This window comes from Ornithorhynchus anatinus, chromosome 4, assembly GCF_004115215.2.
Source record: "Ornithorhynchus anatinus isolate Pmale09 chromosome 4, mOrnAna1.pri.v4, whole genome shotgun sequence".
NCBI classification, from domain to species: domain Eukaryota; kingdom Metazoa; phylum Chordata; class Mammalia; order Monotremata; family Ornithorhynchidae; genus Ornithorhynchus; species Ornithorhynchus anatinus.
In genome coordinates this window covers 86,073,831-86,097,349 of record NC_041731.1, presented here as the reverse complement: position 1 = coordinate 86,097,349, position 23,519 = coordinate 86,073,831, and the positions used below count along the sequence as shown (strand labels likewise).

The following is a 23,519-nucleotide window of genomic DNA, read 5'->3' as shown; positions in this document are numbered from 1 at the left end:
TTCTAAGCGCTGGGGTAGACACAGGGGAATCAGGTTGTCCCACGTGGGGCTCACAGTCTTAATCCCCATTTTACAGATGAGGTAACTGAGGCACAGAGAAGTTAAGTGACTTGCCCACAGTCACACAGCTGACAAGTGGCAGAGCTTGGATTCGAACCCATGATCTCTGGCTCCAAAGCCCGTGCTCTTTCCACTCAGCCACGCTCCAATCAATAGATTTTATTTCTGTGTGCAGAAAACTGTACTAAGCATTTGGCAAAATACTTCTTGAGCTCACTGTCACCCTGAATATGACATAATGTTGTGTTTCAGAGTTTAGCTTTATTTTCAGAACTGCAGTCTCAATAAGCATTTTTATATTAGATTGGTGAGTCATGATTTTCAATTGTAAGAAAACCACCCTTTTTCTTAACTACATAGAAAGGCTAATATGATGCAGAAAAGTATTAGTAAACTATTTTAAGGGGAACCACCAAAGTCTCAAGAAATAAGACAAAAGGTTGCCAGCGGAACAATCTGTGCCCTCAAAGTCTACGTTGAGGTGGATGGCATTCCATTTGTTGTGAACAACTGAAGAAAGATGAGACTATATTAAGAGTTATTAGATGTTCTATTTTTTGTTTGCAACAACAAAGTTCCACCCAGTTTTCCCTAGCAAGTTCCAGAACAACAGGTATCAGGATTAGTTAAACTGTCCTCTCCTGGATTGTAATCAGTGATTAAATCCCGACTACTTCCACCCTGTAAAGTAAAACAGTCGTTGCTCTTAGTTTATCCTTGTAGATAAAGTTAGAAGACACTGTGAGGAGAGGGAGTACTGCTGTTTTAGAGAACAGGCATTTGGGAGGCGGGGTTTGGGAAGCTTTGGGAACGTTCGTTTGGAAGAAAAACCTCTCGATGGGTGAGTTCTTTTTAGAACATTTTTTTCTCTGCTTTGCATTTGACCTTTTAAAAGGGAGTCACCTTTCCCCTCTTTGCTTATCCTGATCAGCTAATGTCGTGAAGTGCGTTCGAACCGGGGTACGCAATGAGATCTATTTTTTAAAGAAAGGTTTTACTGAAGTTAAATGAAATGAATGGTATGTTTTTGTTGTGAAGCTTTATTTATTTCGCCTGTGTCTTTTGTTTTGGGATTGTTCGTTCATTCTCGGGGATCTCTGCGGTCGATTTTAAAGGGAAAACGGGGAATATTCAGGGCGCTTTTCCCAGGGACAGTCAGCTGATTTAATGCACCGCTTCAGCCGCTACTGTAATAGGAAATTTCCTCTCCCAGAAGGTCAGTTTAGGGAATATGAGTCACTGAGAAAACATAGATACCCATTTAAACAAGCTGGTGGCCTTTCCTCTTAGAAGGCATTTTCTAGATTTTAAATGATTTGACTTCTCTTAATTTAATCCGAGCTTTTGGTGTCAAGAAAGAAACATTGCACTGCATTCATCTGCAGATTCCATTTTAGAGTTTAAATTCCTCTTGGAAAACTTTTCCAAGAGGAAAACTTGTAACTATACCAACAACCTGAGGGAAGGCAGGCTGAGAATCTCACAGAGAATAGCTTTCGATTTTTGTTTTCCTTAAACTCTTTTGTTTTAAATTTCCTTTTAATGTATTAGTATTTACGTTTCCTAGTCTAAGGAGTTTGGGAAAATTTACACTGCAGTTGAAACCTGGGAGAGTACGCAGAGGTTCATTTGGATGAGGTAAAAAGCATAGCATGCTTTTAGGAGAATATCAAAGCAGGGTGGGGGCTCCTGGAAAGACTGAAAATGAAAAAAAGAAATGAGGGGACAAGGTGGGGCCTGCTGACATTGCTTTGTGATGGTATTTCCCTTCAAGGGATTCAATATTTTGGAAGAGCCTCAGGGCCCGAGGAAGAAACCACAACTAATGAATTGACTTTGGGGGCATTTGTTATTTGTCATTATTATTAACATTAATAAATTATGATATTTAAGCACTTACATGTGCCAAGCGCTCTACTAAGTGCTGGGATAGATACAGGATAATCAGGCGAGGAAAAAGTATCTGACCCACATAAGGCTCACAGTCTAAGTAGGAGGGAGAATAGCTATTTGAATCCCCATTTGGTCGTGGATTCAAATCCGGACTCTGCTGCTTGTCAGCTGTGTGACTTTGGGTAAGTCACTTAACTTCTCTGTGCCTCAGTTACCTCATCTGTAAAATGGGGATTAAGACTGTGAGCCCCATGTGAGACAACCTGTTCACCTTGTATCCTCTCCAGCGCTTAGAACAGTGCTTTGCACATAGTAAGCGCTTAACAAATACCATTTTTTTTTTTTTTGAGGCACAGAGAAGTTAGGTGACTTGCCCAAGTTCATTCAGTATTCATTCATTCATATTTATCTAACGCTTACTGTGTGTAAAGCATTGTACTAAGCGCTTGGGAGAGTACAGTATAATAACAAACAGGCACATTGCTGCCCACAGTGAGCTCACAGACTAGAGGGGGAGACAGACATTGATATAAATAGATAAATAAATTACCGACATATACAGATATATACATATGTGCTGTGGATATGGGAGACATTTGGCCGAGCTGGGTTTAGAACTCGCAGGCCTTGGCTATATCAATCAATCAGTGCTATTTATTGAGTGTTTGCTGGGTGCAGAGGACTGCAGCAAGTGCTTGGGAAAGTACAGTACAGCAGAGTGAGGGATAAAAATAATAATGTTGGTATTTATTAAGCGCTTACTATGTGCAGAGCATTGTTCTAAGCGCTGGAGTATACCAGGTAATTAGGTTGTCCCACATGAGGCTCACAGTCTTAATCCCCATTTTACAGATGAGGTAACTGAGGCACAGAGAAGTGAAGACACTTGCCCACAGTCACACAGCTGACAAGTGGCAGAGCAGGGATTCGAACCCATGACCTCTGACTCCCAATCCCGTACTCTGCTGCTTCTGTTCAATGAGGGATGAAGATAGGGTCCTGAGAATAAAGGGGTGCAGGCACCCCTGAAATATGGGAAATATGAAGGAGCACTAGCTGGGTTGAGGAATCTGGTAACACATATTCAATTCTGTCATTAGTTCCAATTTTCGGGAGTTTGTCCTAGCGTCACTCAAAATGTCCAGGTGGTACCTCCTGTGTTCACCCACCTTTTGATCCCCATGAGGGAATGAGTAAAACCATCTCAGATGTTTGACGTAGGCGGTGAAGGTCCAGGACTTGGGATTTCTATGCACATTCTCTCCCCTTCACCAAAAAGTTGCAAACTCCTGAGGCATGAGAAGGTCTGCCCAGTTTCCTGGGAGAGGATATGTTGTATTGCCACTGCTGTGGCTTTACAAATTCTGAGGCTGATTTGTCAGGGAGGTAAATTCATTCAATAGTATATATTGAGCGCTTACTAAGTGCAGAGCACAGTACTAAGTGCTTGGAATGAACAAGTCAGCAGCAGATAGAGACAGTCCCTGCCATTTGACGGGCTAAGTCAGGACTGACTTCAGACAAGGCATGAGTAGGGACCCAGTGCCACTGAGTAGAGACAGTCTCAACATCAGAAGTGGGGGGAAGGGGTTGGCACACTGAACGATGCACAAAGGCAGAATATCATACAGCATGTCCCGGCCTCAGAGCAGGCAGTTTCCGAAGCCAGCACTAGGTAGAGTCTTGCCTGCATGAAAATTAGAGAGCATCACTTGTTCAATCCTAGTCCCTGTGGCCTCTGCCCAGTAAACCAGAAATGAGCAAGACCAAATAAGATTTATTTTGGAACTCATTTCTCAGAGGATAGCCTGCAGGTACAGCTCATGTTCTAATTGCGATGTACCCATTGTATCCCCCACATTCATTGATTCAAGAGTATTTATTGAGCGCATACTACCCCACATTCTCTCTTCCCTTTTGCTACACCCCAGACCCGAGATCTAATCTGGAATCTGCTATTTTGCCTACTGTGTGATTTAGGAAAAGGCACCTAACTTCTCTGGGCCTCAGTTTCCCACACTGTAAAACAGGGATTTAATACTTTGTTCCCATTCCCCACCCTTAGACCGTGAGCCACGTATGAGATAGGGACTGTGTCTGATCTGATTGTTATTGTCTCTCCCCAGAGTTAACACAGTGCTTTGCACGTAGTAAGTGCTTCAATACAAAATAAAGAGAGCAGACCTATATGCATTAGTGCTAGGGAGAGTGTCCTTGAGCGCAGGGATTGGTTTTACTGACTATTGTAATCTCCCAAGAATTTAGGACTTTTTTTGCACACAGTAAGTGTTCACTAAATATCCTTGATTGATAGATAAAATAAATTCATAAAAGTTAGAGCTGGCAGAAACATGATGTAACTCAGTGTTCTGGGAAGTTAATCAGGAGAAGCTTGTTGGAGGAGGGAAGATTTAAGTCACGATCTACAGAGGTAACTAGAGGACAAGACACTAAGTTACTAAGCTGCATGGCTTAGTGTAAAGAGCACAGGTTTGGGCATCAAAAGACCTGGGTTCTCATCCAGGCTTCACCACTTACCTACTGGGTGACCTTGGTCAAGGCACTTAGTTTCTTTGTGCCTCAGTTTCCTAATCGGCAAAATGGGAATTCAATACCTGCTCTCCCTCCTACTTAGAGTGTGAGCTTTCTACTGCCCAACCGGCAAGCTCTGCTCCTCTGCCGCTCACCTCCTCACTGTCCCCTGTTCACACCTATCCCACCGTCAACCCCTGGCCATGTCCTACTGCTGTCCTGGAATACACTCCCTCCTCACCTCCGTCAAACTAACTCTCTTCCCCTCTTCAAAGCCCTACTGAGAGCTCACCTCCTCCAAGAGGCCTTCCCAGACTGAGCTTCCCCTTTTCCTCTGCTCCCTCTCTGCTCCCCCCTTCATCTCCCTTCAGCTAAGCCCCCTTTCCCTCTGCTCCTCCCCCTTTCCCTTCCCCTCCCCTCAGCACTGTGCTCATTTGTATATATTTTTATGACCCTATTTATTTTGTTAATGAGATGGACGTCCCCTTCATTCTATTTATTGCTACTGTTTTTGTCTGTCTGTCTCCCCCTACTAGACTGTAAGTCCGTCAATGGGCAAGGATTGTCTCTATCTGTTACCAAATTGTCCATTCCAAGCCCTTAATACAGTGCTCTGCACATAGTAAGCGCTCAAATACTATTGAATGAATGAGCCCCCATGTGGTACTTTTAGCTATCCCATCACTTAGTATATTGCTGGGCTTATAGTAAGCACTTAAAAAATGCCATCATTATTATTGATATTATTATTACTGAAGGCCAACCTCAGATCCAGCTTCACTGACCCCAGTGTTTGAACCTTCCTTGAACAGTTCTCTTGGTGTCAGATCATCCATCCTGCTAAAGGACATTGCTGCAGAAAGGAGGAGTGTGCATGAGTGTTCTAAGTACTTTCAAACAACCAAGGTTGACCTTTGCATAAATGGGGCCTGCAAGTGGCTGTGAACCCTTCATCTTGGCCTTGACACATACTTCATGGCACATTACAAGTGATGCAACTGCGACCTTTCATTGTTCTGGATGGGAGACTGCATTATTTAGCAGGAAAGGATCTGGCTTGTTTTGGGGGTTCACTTTTTCCAAGTGTTTCTCGATATTAGCTAGATTCCTTCTTCATTTGTTCCTGGAGATTGTCAAAATGAGCCGTGTAAAAATACTTGGAATCTAAATTGCATTTGGAAATAGAAACTATGTGTTTTTGAACTCTTGTTTTACTCTCCCGGGCTAGAAACAGACATTTTAATATTCCTTTCCTGGTATAAGTGAAGAACCCTAGGAAACAAAAACGGAATCTAATTGAAAAGCAACTCGAAGAGGGCTATTTCCCCATTTATCAAATGCCAGGTGTTTAAGCGTCTAATAGTATTTGAATAAAGGGAACACCCAATCTCTAAAAGATTACTTGAGTTTATGTTCCCGGGAGATTTGGCAGTCTGTCTTCACCTGTTGAGTTACATATTATTCATGGATATATTTAGATGACAGTTGTGGGGTGTGCTCGAGATAGCCATTCCTGTAAAGGTTTACTTTCTAATCTGTGCTTCTTACAGGAGTATAAATACCCACTGAGAAGAACCCTGACAACACTGATCAAGCAGCATGAAGCTGTTTCTATTGCTTGCAGTGGTTGGGCTAGGCTGGGCTCAGTATGACCCTCACACCAAACCCGGCAAAACATCTATTGTCCACTTGTTCGAATGGCGCTGGGATGATATTGCTCTTGAATGTGAACGTTACTTAGCACCCAATGGATTTGGGGGAGTCCAGGTACTGTGTCTTGTTTAACTTGTTGTTTTTCATACTGAGGTTTCATAGTAGAGGTCCTGATTTTTATCCCTACCTAAAAAAAAAAAAAAAAAGAATAGAAATGTATGAACTGCTGTGTTTACAAGACTAACGTTTTACTATGTAAAAAGCCTCTACAGTTTCTAAAATCCTACATTTCTTCTGGAAGTTCTTGGTTTATTTGTATCATAAAGCAAAATTGCTCAAGAGAGCTTTGCTTGTCTCCATCAGAATGTTCAAAAATGATATAATTGAGCTTTCTTTTACTGAGTTGGGCCATCATTATTAAAAGATAAGCAAGCAACAATCAGAGTTCATTACTGTTTTTAATGAGTGACTGACAAAAGTCATATGGGGATGAATGGCTCAATGGTAAGATCTGGGAGCCGGAAGACCTGGGTTCTAATCCCAGCTCTGCCCCGATCTGGTAGGTGACCTTGCTTAACTTCTCTGTGTGTTTCCTCATCTATAAAATGGGAATAAAATATCACCTTTCCCTCTCAGATTGTAAGCCCTGTCGGGGGCAGAGACAATGTTCCATCTGATTATCTTGAATTTACCCCAATACTTATCACATAGTGAGTGCTTGATAAATATGTTAATTATAATCGATTATTGCTATTATCTATAGATTTCTCCTCCCAGTGAAAATGTGGTGATCAATAACCCCTCAAGACCTTGGTGGGAAAGATACCAGCCAATTAGCTACAAAATTTGTACCCGATCTGGAAATGAAGATGAATTCAGAGCCATGGTGACCAGATGTAACAATGTTGGCGTAAGTGACTTTAGAATTCCTTTACATAAACATGCTGTAGAGAAAGGAGTGATCTTAACTGTTGATTTCTCTCTGATTCTTTCAAGCACAAAAGTACAGTTCTTCAATTTGGAATGAAACCTTGGCAAAAACACTGCCTTATCAATCTCTCTAGCCTTCCAGTAACTCTAAAGACTGCTCAACTAAACTAAACACACATAGTCAAACTGGTAGCACTTGGTGTTATTTTATTTAAAATGTCATATAAAGCACTAATGAGGTAAAAAGAGTGTCTCTACCTTTATAGTTAATGATTCTCTGAATTTAGTTGTAATGGATTAATTTGATACTTGTGTTAATTGGCATTTGGCCACGAGGGCCCACTCCTAGTTATCCTGCTTTGCTTGTGGGTAGATTGTATCCAAGGAGGTGGGGCTACTGAGGGGCTGCATTTGACATTGAGCCATTTTACTACTCCATCAACAAACCAGTAAAAGTTTGGTGCATGGCGTAATGATTTGAAGTTGATGCAAATGTCATATTCGGATACAAAAGGTGACAGCTAGCCTAGCTGTAATGGGATCAGATAATATTTGGATTTCTGTCTTTTGAATAACTATTCATTTCATAAAACCATAGGGAAGGGCATTATTGGATCCATCAAGTTCAGGATTCTGTCTTCTGTTATGACTATAGTTACTTGGAGGACCACCTGGACACCCATCCTAATTTTTAGGGCTGGACTATCTAACATTCCTACTCTTTCCCCCTTCAACCAGTGAGGGTTCCAGTAAAAGGATTAAGGTTCAAATTTGCAGGAAGACAGCCAGCATTCTGCTCAAGATCCAGATCAATCTGGTAAACGTATGTGAACCAAAGATGGACATGGTCGCATTTGCTTTTAGCCCAGGTTCAGAGTCACATCAGAGCCAAGTCACTGTTAGGGATTTCCAGGAACAAGAACTGGGACTCACACCAAATAGAGTTAAAGATTGTATTTTAGATGTAGGGCCCAAGCCTTAGTTTCTGGTGAGTCACTGATATGAACATATGAGAATGGATAGTCAATCAATCAATCAATTGTATTCACTGAATGCTTACTGTGTGCAGAGCACTGAACTAAGTTTTTGTCCACAGCCAGTTCCCAGTCTAGAGGGGGAGAAAGATATTAATATAAATAAATTAATTTTGGATAGGTACATAAGTGCTGTGGGGCTGAGAGGAGAGGATGAATGATGGGAGCAAGTCAGGGTGATGCAGAAGGCAGTGGGTAAAGAGGAAATTAGGACTTAGGGAAGACCTCTTAGAGGATATATGCCTTCAATTAGGCTTTGAAGGTGGGAGAGTAGTTGTCTGTCATATATGAAGAGGGAGGACATTCCAGCCCAGAGGCAAAACATGGGTGAGAGGTCCATAGCAAGATAGACGAGACTGAGGGATAGTGAGTAGGTTGCATTAGAGGAGCGAAGTGTGTGGGCTGGGTTCTGGTAGGAGAATAGCACGGTGAGGTGGGAGGGAGCATGGTGATTAAGTGCTTTAAAGAAAATGGTAAGGAGTTTCTGTTTGATGTGATAGGTGGGCAATGATTTGAGGTTCTTGGGGAGTGGAGAAACATGGCCTGAACATTTCGTAAGGCAAATGATCCAGACAGTAGATTGAAATATGGACTGGAGTGAGAAGAGACAGGAGGCAGGGAGGTCAGCAAGGAGGCTGATCCAGAAATCAAGGCGGGATAGGACAAGTGTTTGGATTAACATGGTAGCAGTTTGAATGGAGAGGAAAGAGCAGATTTTAACCATGTTGTGAATGTTGAACTTACGGGATTTAGTAATAGATTGAATGAGAGAGATGAGTCAAGGAGAACACTGAAGTTACAGGCTTGTGAGATGTGAAGGATGGTGGTGCCATCTACAATAATGGGAAATTCAGGGGGAGGACAGGGTTTTGCGTAGGAAGATAAGTTCTAGTTTTAACAAGTTAAATCTGAGGTGTCCATGGGACATCCAAGTAAAAATGTCTTGAAGGCAGGAGGGAATGCGAGACTGCAGAGAGGAAAAGGCATCAGGGCTGGATATGTACATTTGAGAATCATCTTCATAGGTAGATTTGAAGCCATGGGAGCAAATGAATTATCCAAGGGAGTGGATGCAGATAGAAAATAGAAGTTGCCCCATAACTGAGTCTTGAGGGACTCCCACAGTTAAAGGATGGAAGGCAGAAGAGGAGCCCACAAAAGGGACTGAGAATGAGTGGCCAGAGAGATAGAAGGAAAACCAGGAGAGGACAGTATCAGTGAAGCTGAGGTTGGATAATGTTTCCAGGAGAAGGGGGTAGTCAACAGTGTCAAAGGCAGCTGAAAGATCAAAGGGGTTTAGGATAGAGTAGAGGCCACTGGACTTGGCAAGAAGGCAATCATTTGAGACCTTTGAGAAGGTGGTTTCTGTGGTATGAAGGGGATGGAAGTCAGTCTGGAGGGTGTCAAGGAGAAAATTGCAAGCGAGAAACTTGAGACAGCAGATGTAGATAACTAGCTCAAGGAGTTTGGAGAGGAATGGTAGGAGGGAGAAGGGTGGGAGCTGTGGGGTCAAGGGAAGGATAGGGGAGATGTAAGTTCTCTGTGGGCAGAGAATGTGCCTGTTTATTGTTGTATCATAATGCTAATGAAATTATTGTATTTATTAAGCGCTTACTATGTGCCAAGCACTGTTCTAAGCGTACTCTCCCAAGCACTTGGTACAGTGCTCTGCATGTGGTAAGAGCTCAATAAATGATTGAATGGATATTCAAAAACAGGGGTGAAAAAGCTATTGGGGAGCTAACAGTTGAAGATGGTGGTCAGGGAGGGACAAAGAAAGAGGGTGAATGTTTTGATAAGGTGCAAAGGGATGAGGTCAGATGGACAGGTAGAGCGGGTGGACTTTGAGAGAAGACAGGAGATCTCCAAAAGATTACCCATTTCTTTAATTACCCAGCAAAAGATGGAATCCAATGGCAATGGAGCACAATGGGTGAGGGCAATGACTCCTGCCTACCTGAGTTGATAGGTTTTCTGGTTGGCCTTTGTGGGTTAGGGGTACCCAGGGAATAGGTAGCAAGAAGGAAAAGGGGAAAATGGGAAGAAGGGAAAAAACAAGGAGAGGAGAGAGAGTCAAAGGGAGGAAAAGAAAACTGGAGGAGAAAGGGTGAGGAAGAGAGGAAAGATAAAAGAGAGGGGTAAAATGGAAAGTGCAGAAGAGGGAGCTTCTAATTGCTTCTTCTACCCCTCTATACTCTACTTCCACCATCCATGGAGATCAAACCACATGGGGTGCCACTTGGGGTCAGTGCCGCTGTTTCTTTGTGTGCTACAGTGGTTAGGGTGCTGGTCTGTGGGCCTGAGGCCTAGGGCCTGCACGACTCTGGACCCACAGACACAGGGCAGAGGACCACACTTCCTGTCTTCCCTGCTAGGCAGGGTTGTTGGTGAGGGCAAACATATCTCTCCCCAAATGACCCCTTCCATTGGCTTAGAAAGACATACACCTCAGTCAACCACTTTCTTTCCTTTAGAGCCTTTGAGCAAAACTTATCCTGAAGAATCTACAGAAGATGGGGTGGCCCACCCAGAATCAGGATGTCTATTCATTGTGTGCCCATCTCTATTTTTTTTTTCTTTTCCCTTTTCACTATGGAGCGATGCCAATGGTTGGGACAGAAAGATGCATAACAAGTTTTAGCACATATAATATTTGGTGTTCACGATTCCTGCCAGTGAAATGTTATGGCACTTTTGGTAAAATAAACTCTTCGTGTCACTTCCAGACAAATTTTATAACCCTTAAAAGTCAGAAAATAGATTTGGTATCATGGGCAATGAGCTATATTTACTTTCCTGGATATAGTTGTAGACTACAGAATTAATTAGAAGACCCAATCATATTTTGCCTGTCACTGCACAAGCAACTATCATTTGGCTTCTTGGTATCTCTGTTTTGGCAAACCTCTTCAACTACTAATTCTCCTCAAGTCTAGTCTAGCTACTCCTTCAATTTATTAAATGGGTCTGTTTGTTTGTTTTTTAATTCCTCTTATTTGGAGGCAGGAATTCCTTGGTCTACTGATACCTACTAGAATGAGATTTAGATATATCTATGAATCTGGGATAAGGAACCTGTGGGCAAAAGTGTCATCATGGGACCCACTGGACCATCCCAACTCTCCTGCCCGGTTACCACGACTGCCTGCCTGGCTGGATGCAGAAACCAACAGTCTTGCAGTTAGGGTGGAGAGGCCATCTTTCTCCAGACTGTGGTCCGAACACGTGATTAGCCTGGGACAGATTTCCGGCCACTCTTGCTATCGTTAATTCTCCTCGGACTCTTCTTGAAAAGGACTTCTCTTGTAAATTATTCTTTCTCTGTTGGGCTTTCCTGTCATATGCCTCTGGCTGAGGGATAATGAATGGAGGAAAAGGGATAGAAAAAGAAAGACTCAGAAATTTCCATTTTAAGGTTACTTAAAATATGGTTTTGAAAGGAAAACTGCATGACAGTTGACTGTTTAATCTGTTAAAGCATAGCTGAATGGAATACTGTAGAAAGTATTATTTTGCTCCCCCCCGCAATTATTTTGAACCCTGATGATCCTAGTGTATTCTGCTGATTGATTTTTTTTTTTTGAGGTCTTGGGTATATGATCAACCCTGGAAGAGAAAATTGGAAATTGCACAGTGCTGCAGTATAATTTCACTCAAATCCTAATATTATCTCCCACTCTTCCTCTGTAAAACTAAACCCTGAGCCTTATTTTTTAGGTGCATATTTATGTGGATGCTGTCATCAATCACATGTGTGGAGCCAATATTGGTCAGGGATCAAGTACCTGTGGAAGCTTTTTCAATTCAGCCACCAGGGAATTTTCTGAAGTTCCTTATTCAGGTTGGGACTTTAATGATGGCAAATGCAAAACTCATAGTGGAGATATTGAAAACTACAATGACCCTTATCAGGTAATTTTTGTTGTTGTTATTGATGATCTTAAGGCATTGACTCCAGAAATCTCCATTCCGGGAGGGATATGAGAAACTGAGGGATCAGTTTCCTACCCGGCTTAGAAATGCTTTGAATCAAATTGTTGCTTGGCCTCCCCACCTGGAAACTGGCCCAAACTAAATCCCCTCCAGAAGCCTAAACCCAGGGCAGGCTACTCAGTGCTTCCCAAACCCTGGATACTCCAAAGTATCTCAGGGTTTGGGAATTACAGGGGAACTGTACAGCCACTCACCCCCTTCTGCGTCATCCTGACTTGCTCCCTTTGTTCATCCCCCTTCCCAGTCCCATATCACTAATGTCTGTCTCCCACTCTAGAGTGTAAGTTTATTATGGTCAGGAAATGTGTCTGCTTATTGTTTTATTTTAGTTTCCCAAGCACTTAGTACAGTGCTCTGCCCACAGTAAGCACTCAATAAATATGATTGAATAAATGAATGCCCCAGGAATAAGCTGGGCAGCCGCTCTGGCCGAGAGCAAGCACAAAAGGCTCCATGCACCCTGGTTGACATTAGTGTCAAAAAAATCCAGAAGGTTTTGCAATGATGTTGTACTCCTAGAGAGTCTCCAAGGAATATGATGCTGTGAACCTAGGGCTCCACTGTTGCTCACATTCTTCTTTCCCCATTTTCTTTTTTTTTGTCAGGAATAATAGTAATTGTGGTATTTGTTAAATTCTTACTATATGCCAAGCACTGTATTAAACGCTAGGATGAATACAAACAAATTGGGTTGGGCACAGTCCATGTCCCATGAGGGACTCAGGGTCTTAATCCACATTTTACAGATGAGGTAACTGAGGCTTAGAGAAATTCAGTGATTTGCTCTAGGTCACACAGCAGACAAAAAACTAGTCATGTTCAAGCAAAGAAGTAACATAACAGGAAATTGCTAACACATCAAATTTGTTCTTGTCTGGCCCAATCAAGGCTATTCACTGAGCACCTACTGTGTGCAGAACGCTGAACTAAAAGCTTAGGAAATGTAGGTAGAGGTCTTGGTCCTTTACTTCAAGGATCTCCCTTGCCTTTCAGCCTCAGGACAGATGGAATTTTTGTAAAATGTGTGGGTGGGGATGGAAAGATCCTGAGGTCATTTTGCTGCCCCAAAAGTATTCTTGAGTGGAAATTGCCAGGTGGCCATAGCTCAGGGAAAGCTCTGGACTGGGCAAAGGAGAAAGTAAGGAAGGGAAATAAGGCCAGGAAGCAAACTTCATATATTTACTGGCAGTTTCCCTCTGTACACTTCAAGGCTTTGGACTAGTTTAATTCTCTCTACCCTGTAGGTCACTATCCCTAAATGCCCTTCAAGTGATCTCACTGCTGCCTCCTGGCCATGATGTTTCTTTCTGAAATCTCATCTGCTTCTATGTGAGACTCACTGTGTGCAGAGAGGGAGCTTATAATTGGTATAACTTGGGCTCATGGGGAAAATTCAGTCCTTTGGATTTCAAAATACTGACTGGACTTCAAAGGACACTCCTGATGGAACTTCGTCATTCCGTACCTGTTAAAACTTGTACCTTATTGTCGGTATCAGGCGGGAGATCTGACAGAGCACCGGAAAGTGGTATTCTGGAGAAGGTCATTTATTTCAAGGATGATTTAAATCAAAGTTCTGCCTGACTGTGGTAATGGGAAGCCCTCCAGAAACTACTCTCTTATGACAAATTTAAGTTGGAAAAATTCTCCTCTGCTTGTCTAAATTACTATTGCAGTTTGAATTTGATTTGGAATGAGGTTCTTCAGCTAAAGTGTAATATAACTAAAGCATGGAATTATACAAAGTTTATCATTCTTTAATGTAAAAAGGGACATGGGGTTTGTATGTCTTAGGTTTTGAACATATGTCATTCTAGACACCATCTCATCAACAGCTTTATTAAGCACTTCTGGCATGCAGATCATTGTTCTAGGTGCTTGAGCATACACAGTAGAAACATAAAGACAGAATGGAGAGCAAGGGACAGGAAGCCATATCTTTTATGTTTTATTCATAGTTCTGGTTTTGATCTGAGATGATTCTAAGCAAATCATTTTACCGCATTGTGTAGCTGTCTTCCTTAAAACCAGATATTCTTTCTCACTCATTCTTTGATAGCCTTAGATTAAAGGTATCGTATATCAAATGCATTATTTTTACTTCAACAGGTTAGAGACTGTCGTCTAGTCAGTCTTCTTGACCTTGCCCTGGAAAAAGATTATGTTCGTTCCAGAGTTGCCAAATACATGAACAAGCTGATTGACATAGGTGTGGCTGGATTCAGAATTGATGCTTCCAAACATATGTGGCCTGGTGACATGAAGGCAATTTTGGATAAACTGCATAATCTAAATACACACTGGTTCCCAGCAGGAGCAAAACCTTTTGTCTACCAGGAGGTGATGTAAATTGAGTTTTTTTTTTCCCTACAGTTGCACTCAGGGAGAAAGCAAGACCATATTGCATTGTGGTGTATTTCATTTTCAGAAAGATAATTCTTATGACAAAAATTTCAGTGTCAAAGAGGAGCTTTGCAATAAAAGGATGAAATTATTTCAAAGTTAAAATAAGCAGTTCCTCTCTAACTTGGGTCAAGGTAACTAAGCCTACGATATGGCCTTTTATCAGACTATCAAAGCCTGTGTTTCAGTATCTTAGTTTAAAAATTAAAGAGGAAGGAGAGAGTAGTTTGCATTGATTTGGAGCTCATTTACATAGAGTTGGTATTCAGTGATATGAATTCTTACTCTCATTGTAGGACTGAGCATTCTAGGACTGAGCAATGCTGTAGATATATCTCCCTTCCTGGAGTAGGAGAAGCAAAATCTAGTATAGCTGGGAGTTAGGCAGTTGAGCAGTCTCATAAAGGCCGCTGGACTGCTGTGTGAACTCAGAGAAGTTGCTTGACCTCTCTATGCCTAAATGAGAAAAATGGTACTTGCTTTTCTTGTCTCAGAGTTGTGAAGACAAGCAAGGTAGGTAGAACCTTGGGAAGAAAACTAACTTTGCAAATTGAGAGTATAATCATAATGATTATAAAATATTATACACTGAATTTGTATTTTATCATCCTTATAATCATCCATCATACTCATATTGGAATTAATCCTTGGACAACTTTTTGCCCCATTCTGAGAGGCCAACCAAGGCAGACCCAACCTGGACCACGTCTAAACCAGGCATGCAAAACACTGTATTGGCAAGAATTGGATCAGCCTTTAGCCTTGGGTCTCACAAAATTTGGGAGAGTTTTCGCCAAGTCTTCCTCTGCTTCTTTCTACTTCCTAGTCGTGGGTATTCTTCAAGGTTCAGTTGTGCCTCTTATTCAATAGTATTTATTGAGCACTTACTATGTGCAGAGCACTGTACTAAGCGCTTGGAATGTACAAGAGAGAGAGACAATCCCTGCCCAATGACGGACTCTCAGTCTAAACGGGGGAATATTATATTGCTCTTATAGTCTCTATTCCTTTTTTTTTCCTAAATGGTATTTGTTAAGCACTTACTCTATGCCAGGAACTGTTCTAAGTGCTGAGATAGATAAAAGGTAATAAGGTTGGACACAGGCATTGTCTCACATGGAGTTCACCATCTTAAATCCCTATTTTCAGGTGAGGTAATTGAGGCACAGAGAAGTTAAGTGACTTGACCAAGATCACACAGCAAACAGAGCCAGAACTAGAACCCAGGTCCTTCTGGATCCTAGACATGGTCCTATGCACTGGGCCATGCTGCTTCTCAATCTACACCCACTCCCTTTGGAAACACATCCCCTCCCACAGTTTCTATTACTATCTCTTCATGAATGACTCCCAAATCTACATCTCTAGCCTTGCCCTCTCTCCTTCTCTGCAGTATCATATTACCTCCATCCTCTAAGGATGTCCCGTAAAGTTCAGCATGTCCACACCCGAACTCAGTTTTCCTCACAAATCCTCTCCCCCAAACCTTCTTATCACTGCCTTCCTCCAGGTCTCACAAGCCCTCCACCTCAGTATTAGCCTTGATTCAGTCAGTCACTAAATCCTGTCACCTCTACCTTCAGAACAACCCAGAATCTACTCATCTTTATCTAAACTGCCACCATGAAAGTCTTAAACACTTGTCGTGTCCCGTCTTGACTATTGCATCAGGCTCCTCGCCTTCCTGCTTTCAGCTTCTCCCCATTCTCATCCACACTTTTTCACTCTGCTTCCCAGACCATTTTTCTAAAATAACATTTTGCACATAATAATAATAATAATGTTGGTATTTGTTAAGTGCTTACTATGTGCAGAGCACTGTTCTAAGCGCTGGGGTAGACACAGGGGAATCAGGTTGTCCCACGTGGGGCTCACAGTCTTAATCCCCATTTTACAGATGAGGGAACTGAGGCACAGAGAAGTTAAGTGACTTGCCCACAGTCACACAGCTGACAAGTGGCAGAGCTGGGATTCGAACTCATGAGCCCTGACTCCCAAGCCCGTGCTCTTTCCACTGCGCCACGCTGCTTCTCCCACTCCTCAAAATCTTGCAGTGGGTTCTCATTCCTTTCTATATCAAATGGAACTCCTGACCATTGACTGTAAGACAGTTAATCAGGTCTCTCCCTCCTACCCATCTTGGTTATTCTCCCACCAAAACCCAGGTCACACATTTCACTTTTCTCAACCCAGCCTATTCACTGGGTCTCATTATTATCTCTCTTGCTGGTGACCTTTTGATCACTTCCTCCTTTCTGCCTGGACTTTCCTCCCTTTTACAACTGGAACACCATTGTTTTCCCAATCTACAAAGCATATCTAAAATCACATCTCCCCCAGGAAGCCTTCCCTGATTAATCTCTCACTTTCCCCCACCATTCCCAACACACTATTGCCACTCTAGCACTTTCATGTCACTTAAGTACTTGAGTATTCTCTCTCTCACTCCCACCATGCAGATCTTTTGTATATATCTTTAAGCTCTGTTCTTCCCCCATCTGTATTTTAATGCCCTTTTCCCCTGCTAGATTGTAAACTCCTTGAAGTAGGATTGTGCCTACTAACTCTATTGTACTCCCTCAACTGATTAAATCAATGAGTCCATAGATGGTATTTATTGAGCACTCACTGGGTGCCGAGCACTGTACTAAGCACTTGGGAGAATACAACAGAGTTGGTAGATATGGTTCCTGCCCACAGTGAACCTACAGTCTAGAGGGGGAAACAGACATTAATGTGAATACATCATTTGCTGATATGTGCATAAGAGATGTGGGGCTGAGGGTGAGGTGAATATCAGTTGCCTATAGGGTGTTTAGAGTAAGTTCATTAATTTATTCAATAGTATTTATTGAGCACTTACTATGTGCAGAGCACTGTACTAAGTGCTTGGAATGTACAATTCGGCAACAGATAGAGACAATCCCTGGAAGTTCTCCATCATTACTGTGAACTGCTTTCTTACATGCTTTCTTGATTGGATGGATTATTCCTCCAATGGTATTTCCCTCACTGAGACTTGAAGAGATACTTAGAGAAGTTGCTAGGAAACCTATCTTGGCTTTAAGCCACTGTTTGCAAATTGTAAAGGAATTTGAAAATTATTTTGCTATTCGTATTTACAGGCCAAATGTATATGAACATAATTGCAGCCAAATTGTGGCAATGTGAAAATAATAATGTCTAATAAATTGTTAAATTAGTCCATGGATGGAATGCTCATTTATTTTTCTTATCGTCATCAGGTAATTGACCTAGGGGGCGAACCCATTACGAGTAGTGAGTATTTTGGAACTGGTCGGGTGACAGAATTCAAATATGGTGCCAAACTTGGCACGGTTCTGCGCAAGTGGAATGGAGAGAAGATGGCTTATTTGAGGTGAGTAAAATATTAGTATTTGAATTGCTTTTCTGTGAGAACATTAAAGTTCAGATGACTGTATTTTCCTCTTGTGCACTGCCCGCCGACCTAGGTATCGATGATAACATTCAAGTGCAGCTATTATTATTAAGTATTATTATCTGGTAACTAATGAGTACTCTGTCCCCGGAGGGAGAGATACTCAGTGGAAGACTGAGTCGGTGTAACTGAGTCCTTTGTTTGTTTAGGAACTGGGGAGAAGGCTGGGGTTTCATGCCTTCTGACAAAGCCCTCGTGTTTGTGGATAACCATGACAATCAGAGGGGACATGGAGCTGGTGGGGCTTCTATCCTCACATTCTGGGATTCCAGGTAAGATGCCCATTCACCACCTGCCCGCTCTGTTCTTTTCTTTCCCTTAATATCCCTGAATGCTTCCCGTTCTCCACTGACAGCTTGGAACTCTCTTTTCAGACTCTACAAAATGGGAGTTGGGTTTATGCTTGCTCATCCATATGGATTTACCCGAGTCATGTCTAGCTTCAGCTGGCCAAGAAAATTTGAGAACGGGAAGGTAGGTGTCTGATAGCTCCCAAACCATCCCTTCCTCTCTGGGATGTTGGTTTAATTTTTCTTCCATCGGAGCCCAAATGATATCTCCAGTGCCTGTATGTTTTTGTTTAATGAAGGATATTAACGAATGGGTTGGACCACCTAATGATAATGGAGTTATCAAAGAAGTTACCATCAACGAAGACACTACCTGTGGCAACGGTTGGGTCTGTGAGCATAGGTGGCGACAGATAAGGTAGGACTTGGTGTTTTATTCCCTTGGTAAAATGCACAGTCATTGGCGGAGTTTTGTATTTAGGATATGTCTGCAGTGAGCCCAGTTTTTTTGTTTGTTTTTCTATGGTAGTCATTAAGTACTTACTATGTGCCAGATCCTGTCCTAAGTGCTGGGGTAGAAACAATTAATCAGGTGGGACAGAGTCCATATCCTACATGAGTCTCACAGACTTAATCCCATCCCATTTTAGATATGAGGCGACTGAGGCACTGCGAAGTGAAGTGACTTGCTCTATCCACTCTATCCTTGCTCTAGCCACTAGGCCACGTTCAATTCTCTTCCCTCGCTGAGGGGTGCCCAAGATCACGAGGGCAGCAGGGATTGAGTCTTCTGGGGAAGCAGCATGGCCTAGTGGAAAGAGCATGGGTCTGGGAGTCAGAGGATCTGAGTTCTAATCCTGATTCTTCCCCACTTGTCTGCTGTATGATTTTGGCAAGCAATCAATCAGTGGTATTTATTAAGTGCTTACCGTGTGCCGGGTTCTGTACTAAGCACTAGGGAGAGTGCAGTACAATAGAGTTGGTAAACACATTCCCTGCCCACAACAAGCTAACAGTCTAGAAGAGTGTACAGTCTAAAGGATTATGTTTGTTGTTCTTTGGGCAAGCCACTTCTCTGAGCCTCATTTTCTTCCTTGTAAAGAGGGAATTAAAGTCTACTCCCCTCAACTTTGACAGTGCTCTCCATATGGGACAGAAAATCTGTCCCACCTCATTATCTTTCAACCCCAGTACTCAACCCAGTGCTTGGCACATAGTAAGTACCATAATTATTGATTACTGTTACAAATTCTACTGTACTCTTCAGTACACTTAGTAGAGTGCTCTGTAGCATGGCTCAGTGGAAAGAACACGGGCTTGGGAGTCAGAGGTCATGGGTTCGAATCCCAGCTCCACCACTTGTCAGCTGTGTGACTGTGAACAAGTCACTTAACTTCTCTATGCCTCAGTTACCTCATCTGTAAAATCGGGATTAAGACTGTGAGCCTGACAAGGGACAGCCTGATTACCCTGTACCTACCCCAGCACTTAGAACAGTGCTCTGCACATAGTAAGTGCTTAACAAATACAAACATTATTATTATTATTATTACTCTATAAATACTGCTGATTGATTGCTGTTACATCATGAGGTTACAGCCTATCTTGGGTCCCAATTGGAAAAAGGAAGAAGTGGGAGAGACTATTCTCTACTCTCCCCAGGTATTGCCTCACTGCCCCAAAGGGGTGTGATGGAGACAAGGCTGGAGAAGCCCCAGAATTTTCTGGGATATATTTCTAGTGATCTCTGCATGTGAAGGACTTTCGGTATCTGTAAACCCAACCTTGGCTCCTGCATGGGAAGATGGGAAAGGGAATAGTCCTATGCAAAGGGGAGGATGTTAAATGCCTTCTCTCTCCTGAGTCCCAGTGAATATCTTCCCTTGGATATTCAGAAAACAATAGGCCAATATATTCTGTCATGTGTTTTCTTTAGGAACATGGTGATTTTCCGTAATGTTGTCGATGGCCAACCTTTCACAAACTGGTGGGATAATCTGAGCAACCAAGTGGCCTTTGGACGTGGGAATAAGGGATTCATTGTCTTCAACAACGATGACTGGTTAGTGGCCTTGAGTGTAAATAAAAATTATAACCCTTGAGGGAGATGACATTGCTTTTTGTCCTATCCTTACAGAGGTGTCCTGTTTCTGATTTTCTGAAAGATGTGTGTGAGAATTGTAGCAGGTCAAAGAATTGTTATAGTCAGAAGAGAGTGAAAAATCCTTTAAGGATTTATAATGATAATAATAATGTTGGAATTTGTTAAGCGCTTACTATGTGCCGAGCACTGTTCTAAGCGCTGGGGTAGGCATAGGGGAATCAGGTTGTCCCACGTGGGGCTCACAGTCTTAATCCCCATTTTACAGATGAGGGAACTGAGGCACAGAGAAGTTAAGTGACTTGCCCACAGTCACACAGCCGACAAGTGGCAGAGCTTGGATTCGAACTCATGAGCCCTGACTCCAAAGCCCATGCTCTTTCCACTGAGCCACGCTGATTTATGAATGGAGGTGACAGCTATCTTCTTAGGCAGTCAGTTCTGTTGAGAGCCAGCAATGGAAGTATTATCTAGAACAAGACATAAAGGCATATCTAAAGACGTTTTCTCAACTGTTTTCTCACTATATCTAAAAATGTACCCGAGAAGGAAAGAGGAAGGTGAATAAGGGTTGCTTGTTGTGTTTTAGAATCGAGCAATGCCTATTTTTAAGATTTCTGCTATTATTCCTTACTGTTCTCAAATTTTTTTATTGATTACTATTAGCATTTTTTTTTGTTATGAACTCTTATGCAAGTCCTAGAAGCAAACAATAAAAGCTGGAATCCACCTCCTTTCTGTCTACAGTAGAAGCTTCTGTTAGTTTCCTAACATGTCTTTCAAGCCAAAGGGTGCTAAACAATATGAGCCTCAGCGAGCTTTATTGTTCATTTGATTTATTCTCAGTTACACCAGAATTTGTTTTCGGTTCAAATTCATCTTCCTAAAAATTATTACATTTCATTTCTTGAAATAATTTTTTTTTCAAGTTCTTGTAAAAAGTGATTATGAAGTGCTTTTATTTAGCAAAAAAAAAAAAAAAATGAAGAGGAAATGTTTAGGGACTTGCTTTTGGCAAGCCAAGAAAAATCTCTATTCTGCTACCTCTGTAACTATAAAATCTGCTCACATTAAGTTGAAAGAGATCTGTAAATAGATGCTCTCTCTATAGGAGTGCTAACTTTACACAGAGATCTTTGCCTCTAGGGAATAAACTGTCCAAGCCAAGTCCTTAATGTAGACTACCTAAGTGATAACACACAAAGCTTTTTTGTTCCCGAAAGCTGCATGTATTTTATATTCTAGTTGAACCTTCATTGCATTTTCTTTTTCAGGCCATTATCTGAATACCTGCAAACTGGTCTTCCTGCTGGGACATACTGTGATGTCATTTCTGGTGACAAACGAGATGACCACTGTACGGGAATTAAAGTCTATGTGTCCAAAGATGGCAAGGCTCAGTTCAGTATTAGTAACACAGCTGAAGATCCATTCATTGCAATTCATGCAGAATCCAAATTGTAATCCAAATTCAATTTCCTCATTTCTAAAAAGAAAAAAATAAAATAAATGTCAGATTTTCCTTCTTATACTTAGTAATGAAAATTGACCAATCTCTGAGTAATGTAATACTGATGACACAATAAACTTTAATGCTTCTGAAGTTGTTTTTCTTGATGCTACAATTAGAAATATTTAACAGTTGCCTTACAGCACTGTTAAATGGCTGTGCTTTAGTGAATCCTGAATTTTACATGTGTACAGATTGTTTGCTCCATTAATTTCATAACCTTCCTTCCCAACTACATACATATACACAAACACAGTTCCATTCACAACCAATTCCCCTATAATGTGAAGGTTAATATTTTTAAGAACTTTATTATGGAAAAGAAAACTTGCAGTATGATGCCTTCTGGAATCGATTCTATTTGAATTTGCACAACAATTTCTTCCAATATCACATTACATTCTGTCCAAACTGAGGCATGAAAAGTTTTACTGTGGCATTTTGTCAGCATTTACCATGTGCCAAGCACTGTTTCCTGAGAGCTGGTGTAGATACAAGATAATCAAGTAGGACATGGTCTTTGTTCCACTTAGAGCTCACATTTTAACTAAGATGGAGAACAGGTATTCAGTCCCCATTTTACAGATGAGGAAACTGAGGTACAGAAAAGGTAAATGCTTTACCCAAAGTCACCCAGCAGTCAAATGGCAGAGCTGGGATTGGAACCCTGATCTTCTGACTTCAGGTATATTTTTCATTCATTCATTCATTCATTCATTCATTCAGTAGTATTTATTGAGCGCTTACTATGTACAGAGCACTGTACTAAGTGCTTGGAATGTACAAATCGGTAACAGATAGAGACAATCCCTGCCCTTGATGGGCTTACAGTCTAATCGGGGAGACAGACAAGAACAATAGCAATAAATAGAATCAAGGGGATGAACATCTCATTAAAACAATAGCAAATAAATAGAATCAAGGTGATGTACATCTCATTAACAAAATAAATAAGGTAATGAAGATATATACAGTTGAGCAGACGAGTACAGTGCTGAGTGGATGGGAAGGGAGAAGGGGAGGAGCAAAGGGAAAGGGGGGAAAAGAGGGCTTAGCTGAGGAGAGGTGAAGGGGGGGTAAAGGGAGAGCAGAGGGAAAAGAGCTCAGTCTGGGAAGGCCTCTTGGAGGAGGTGAGCTTTAAGTAGGGTTTTGAAGAGGGGAAGAGAATCAGTTTGGTGGAGGTGAGGAGGGAGGACATTCCAGGACCGTGGGAGGATGTGGCCCAGGGGTCAACGGCAGGATAGGCGAGACCGAGGGACGGTGAGGAGGTGGGCGGCAGAAGAGCGGAGCCTTTGGAGTGGGCAGTGGAAAGAGAGAAGGGAGGAGAGGTAGGAAGGGGCAAGGTGATGGAGAGCCTCGAAGCCTAGAGTGAGAAGTATTTGTTTTGTGCGGAGGTTGATAGGCAACCACTGGGAGGTTTTTAAGAAGGAGAGTGACATGCCCAGAGCGTTTCTGCAGAAATATGAACCGGGCATCGGAGTGAAGAATAGACTGGAGTGGGGAGAAAGAGGAGGAAGGGAGATCAGAGAGCAGGCTGACACAGTAATCTAGCCGAGATATTACGAGAGCCTGTAGCAGTAAGATAGCTGTTGGGGTGCAGAGGAAAGGACGGATCTTGGCGATATTATAAAGGTGAGACCGGCAGGTTTTGGTGAGGGAT

General features: G+C 42.1%; 1 protein-coding gene across 2 annotated transcripts; it reads left to right on the top strand.

Moving 5' to 3' along the window:
• The first annotated feature begins 793 nt into the window (after positions 1–793).
• On the top strand, positions 794–21,952 carry LOC100078561 (pancreatic alpha-amylase). 2 transcript variants are annotated; one of them, XM_001510223.6, is made up of 11 exons: positions 794–901; positions 6,036–6,252; positions 6,902–7,048; positions 11,820–12,014; positions 14,205–14,435; positions 17,744–17,877; positions 18,108–18,230; positions 18,333–18,432; positions 18,548–18,666; positions 20,185–20,310; positions 21,624–21,952. In XM_001510223.6, the coding sequence occupies exons 2-11, from the start codon at positions 6,085–6,087 to the stop codon at positions 21,811–21,813; spliced, it is 1,533 nt and encodes a 510-aa protein (XP_001510273.1). In that variant the 5' UTR covers positions 794–901; positions 6,036–6,084; the 3' UTR covers positions 21,814–21,952. The 2 variants fall into 2 exon arrangements, with proteins under 2 accessions (XP_001510273.1, XP_007665637.1); XM_007667447.3 differs by lacking the exon at positions 794–901 and adding an exon at positions 1,010–1,079.
• Positions 21,953–23,519: the final 1,567 nt, after the last annotated feature.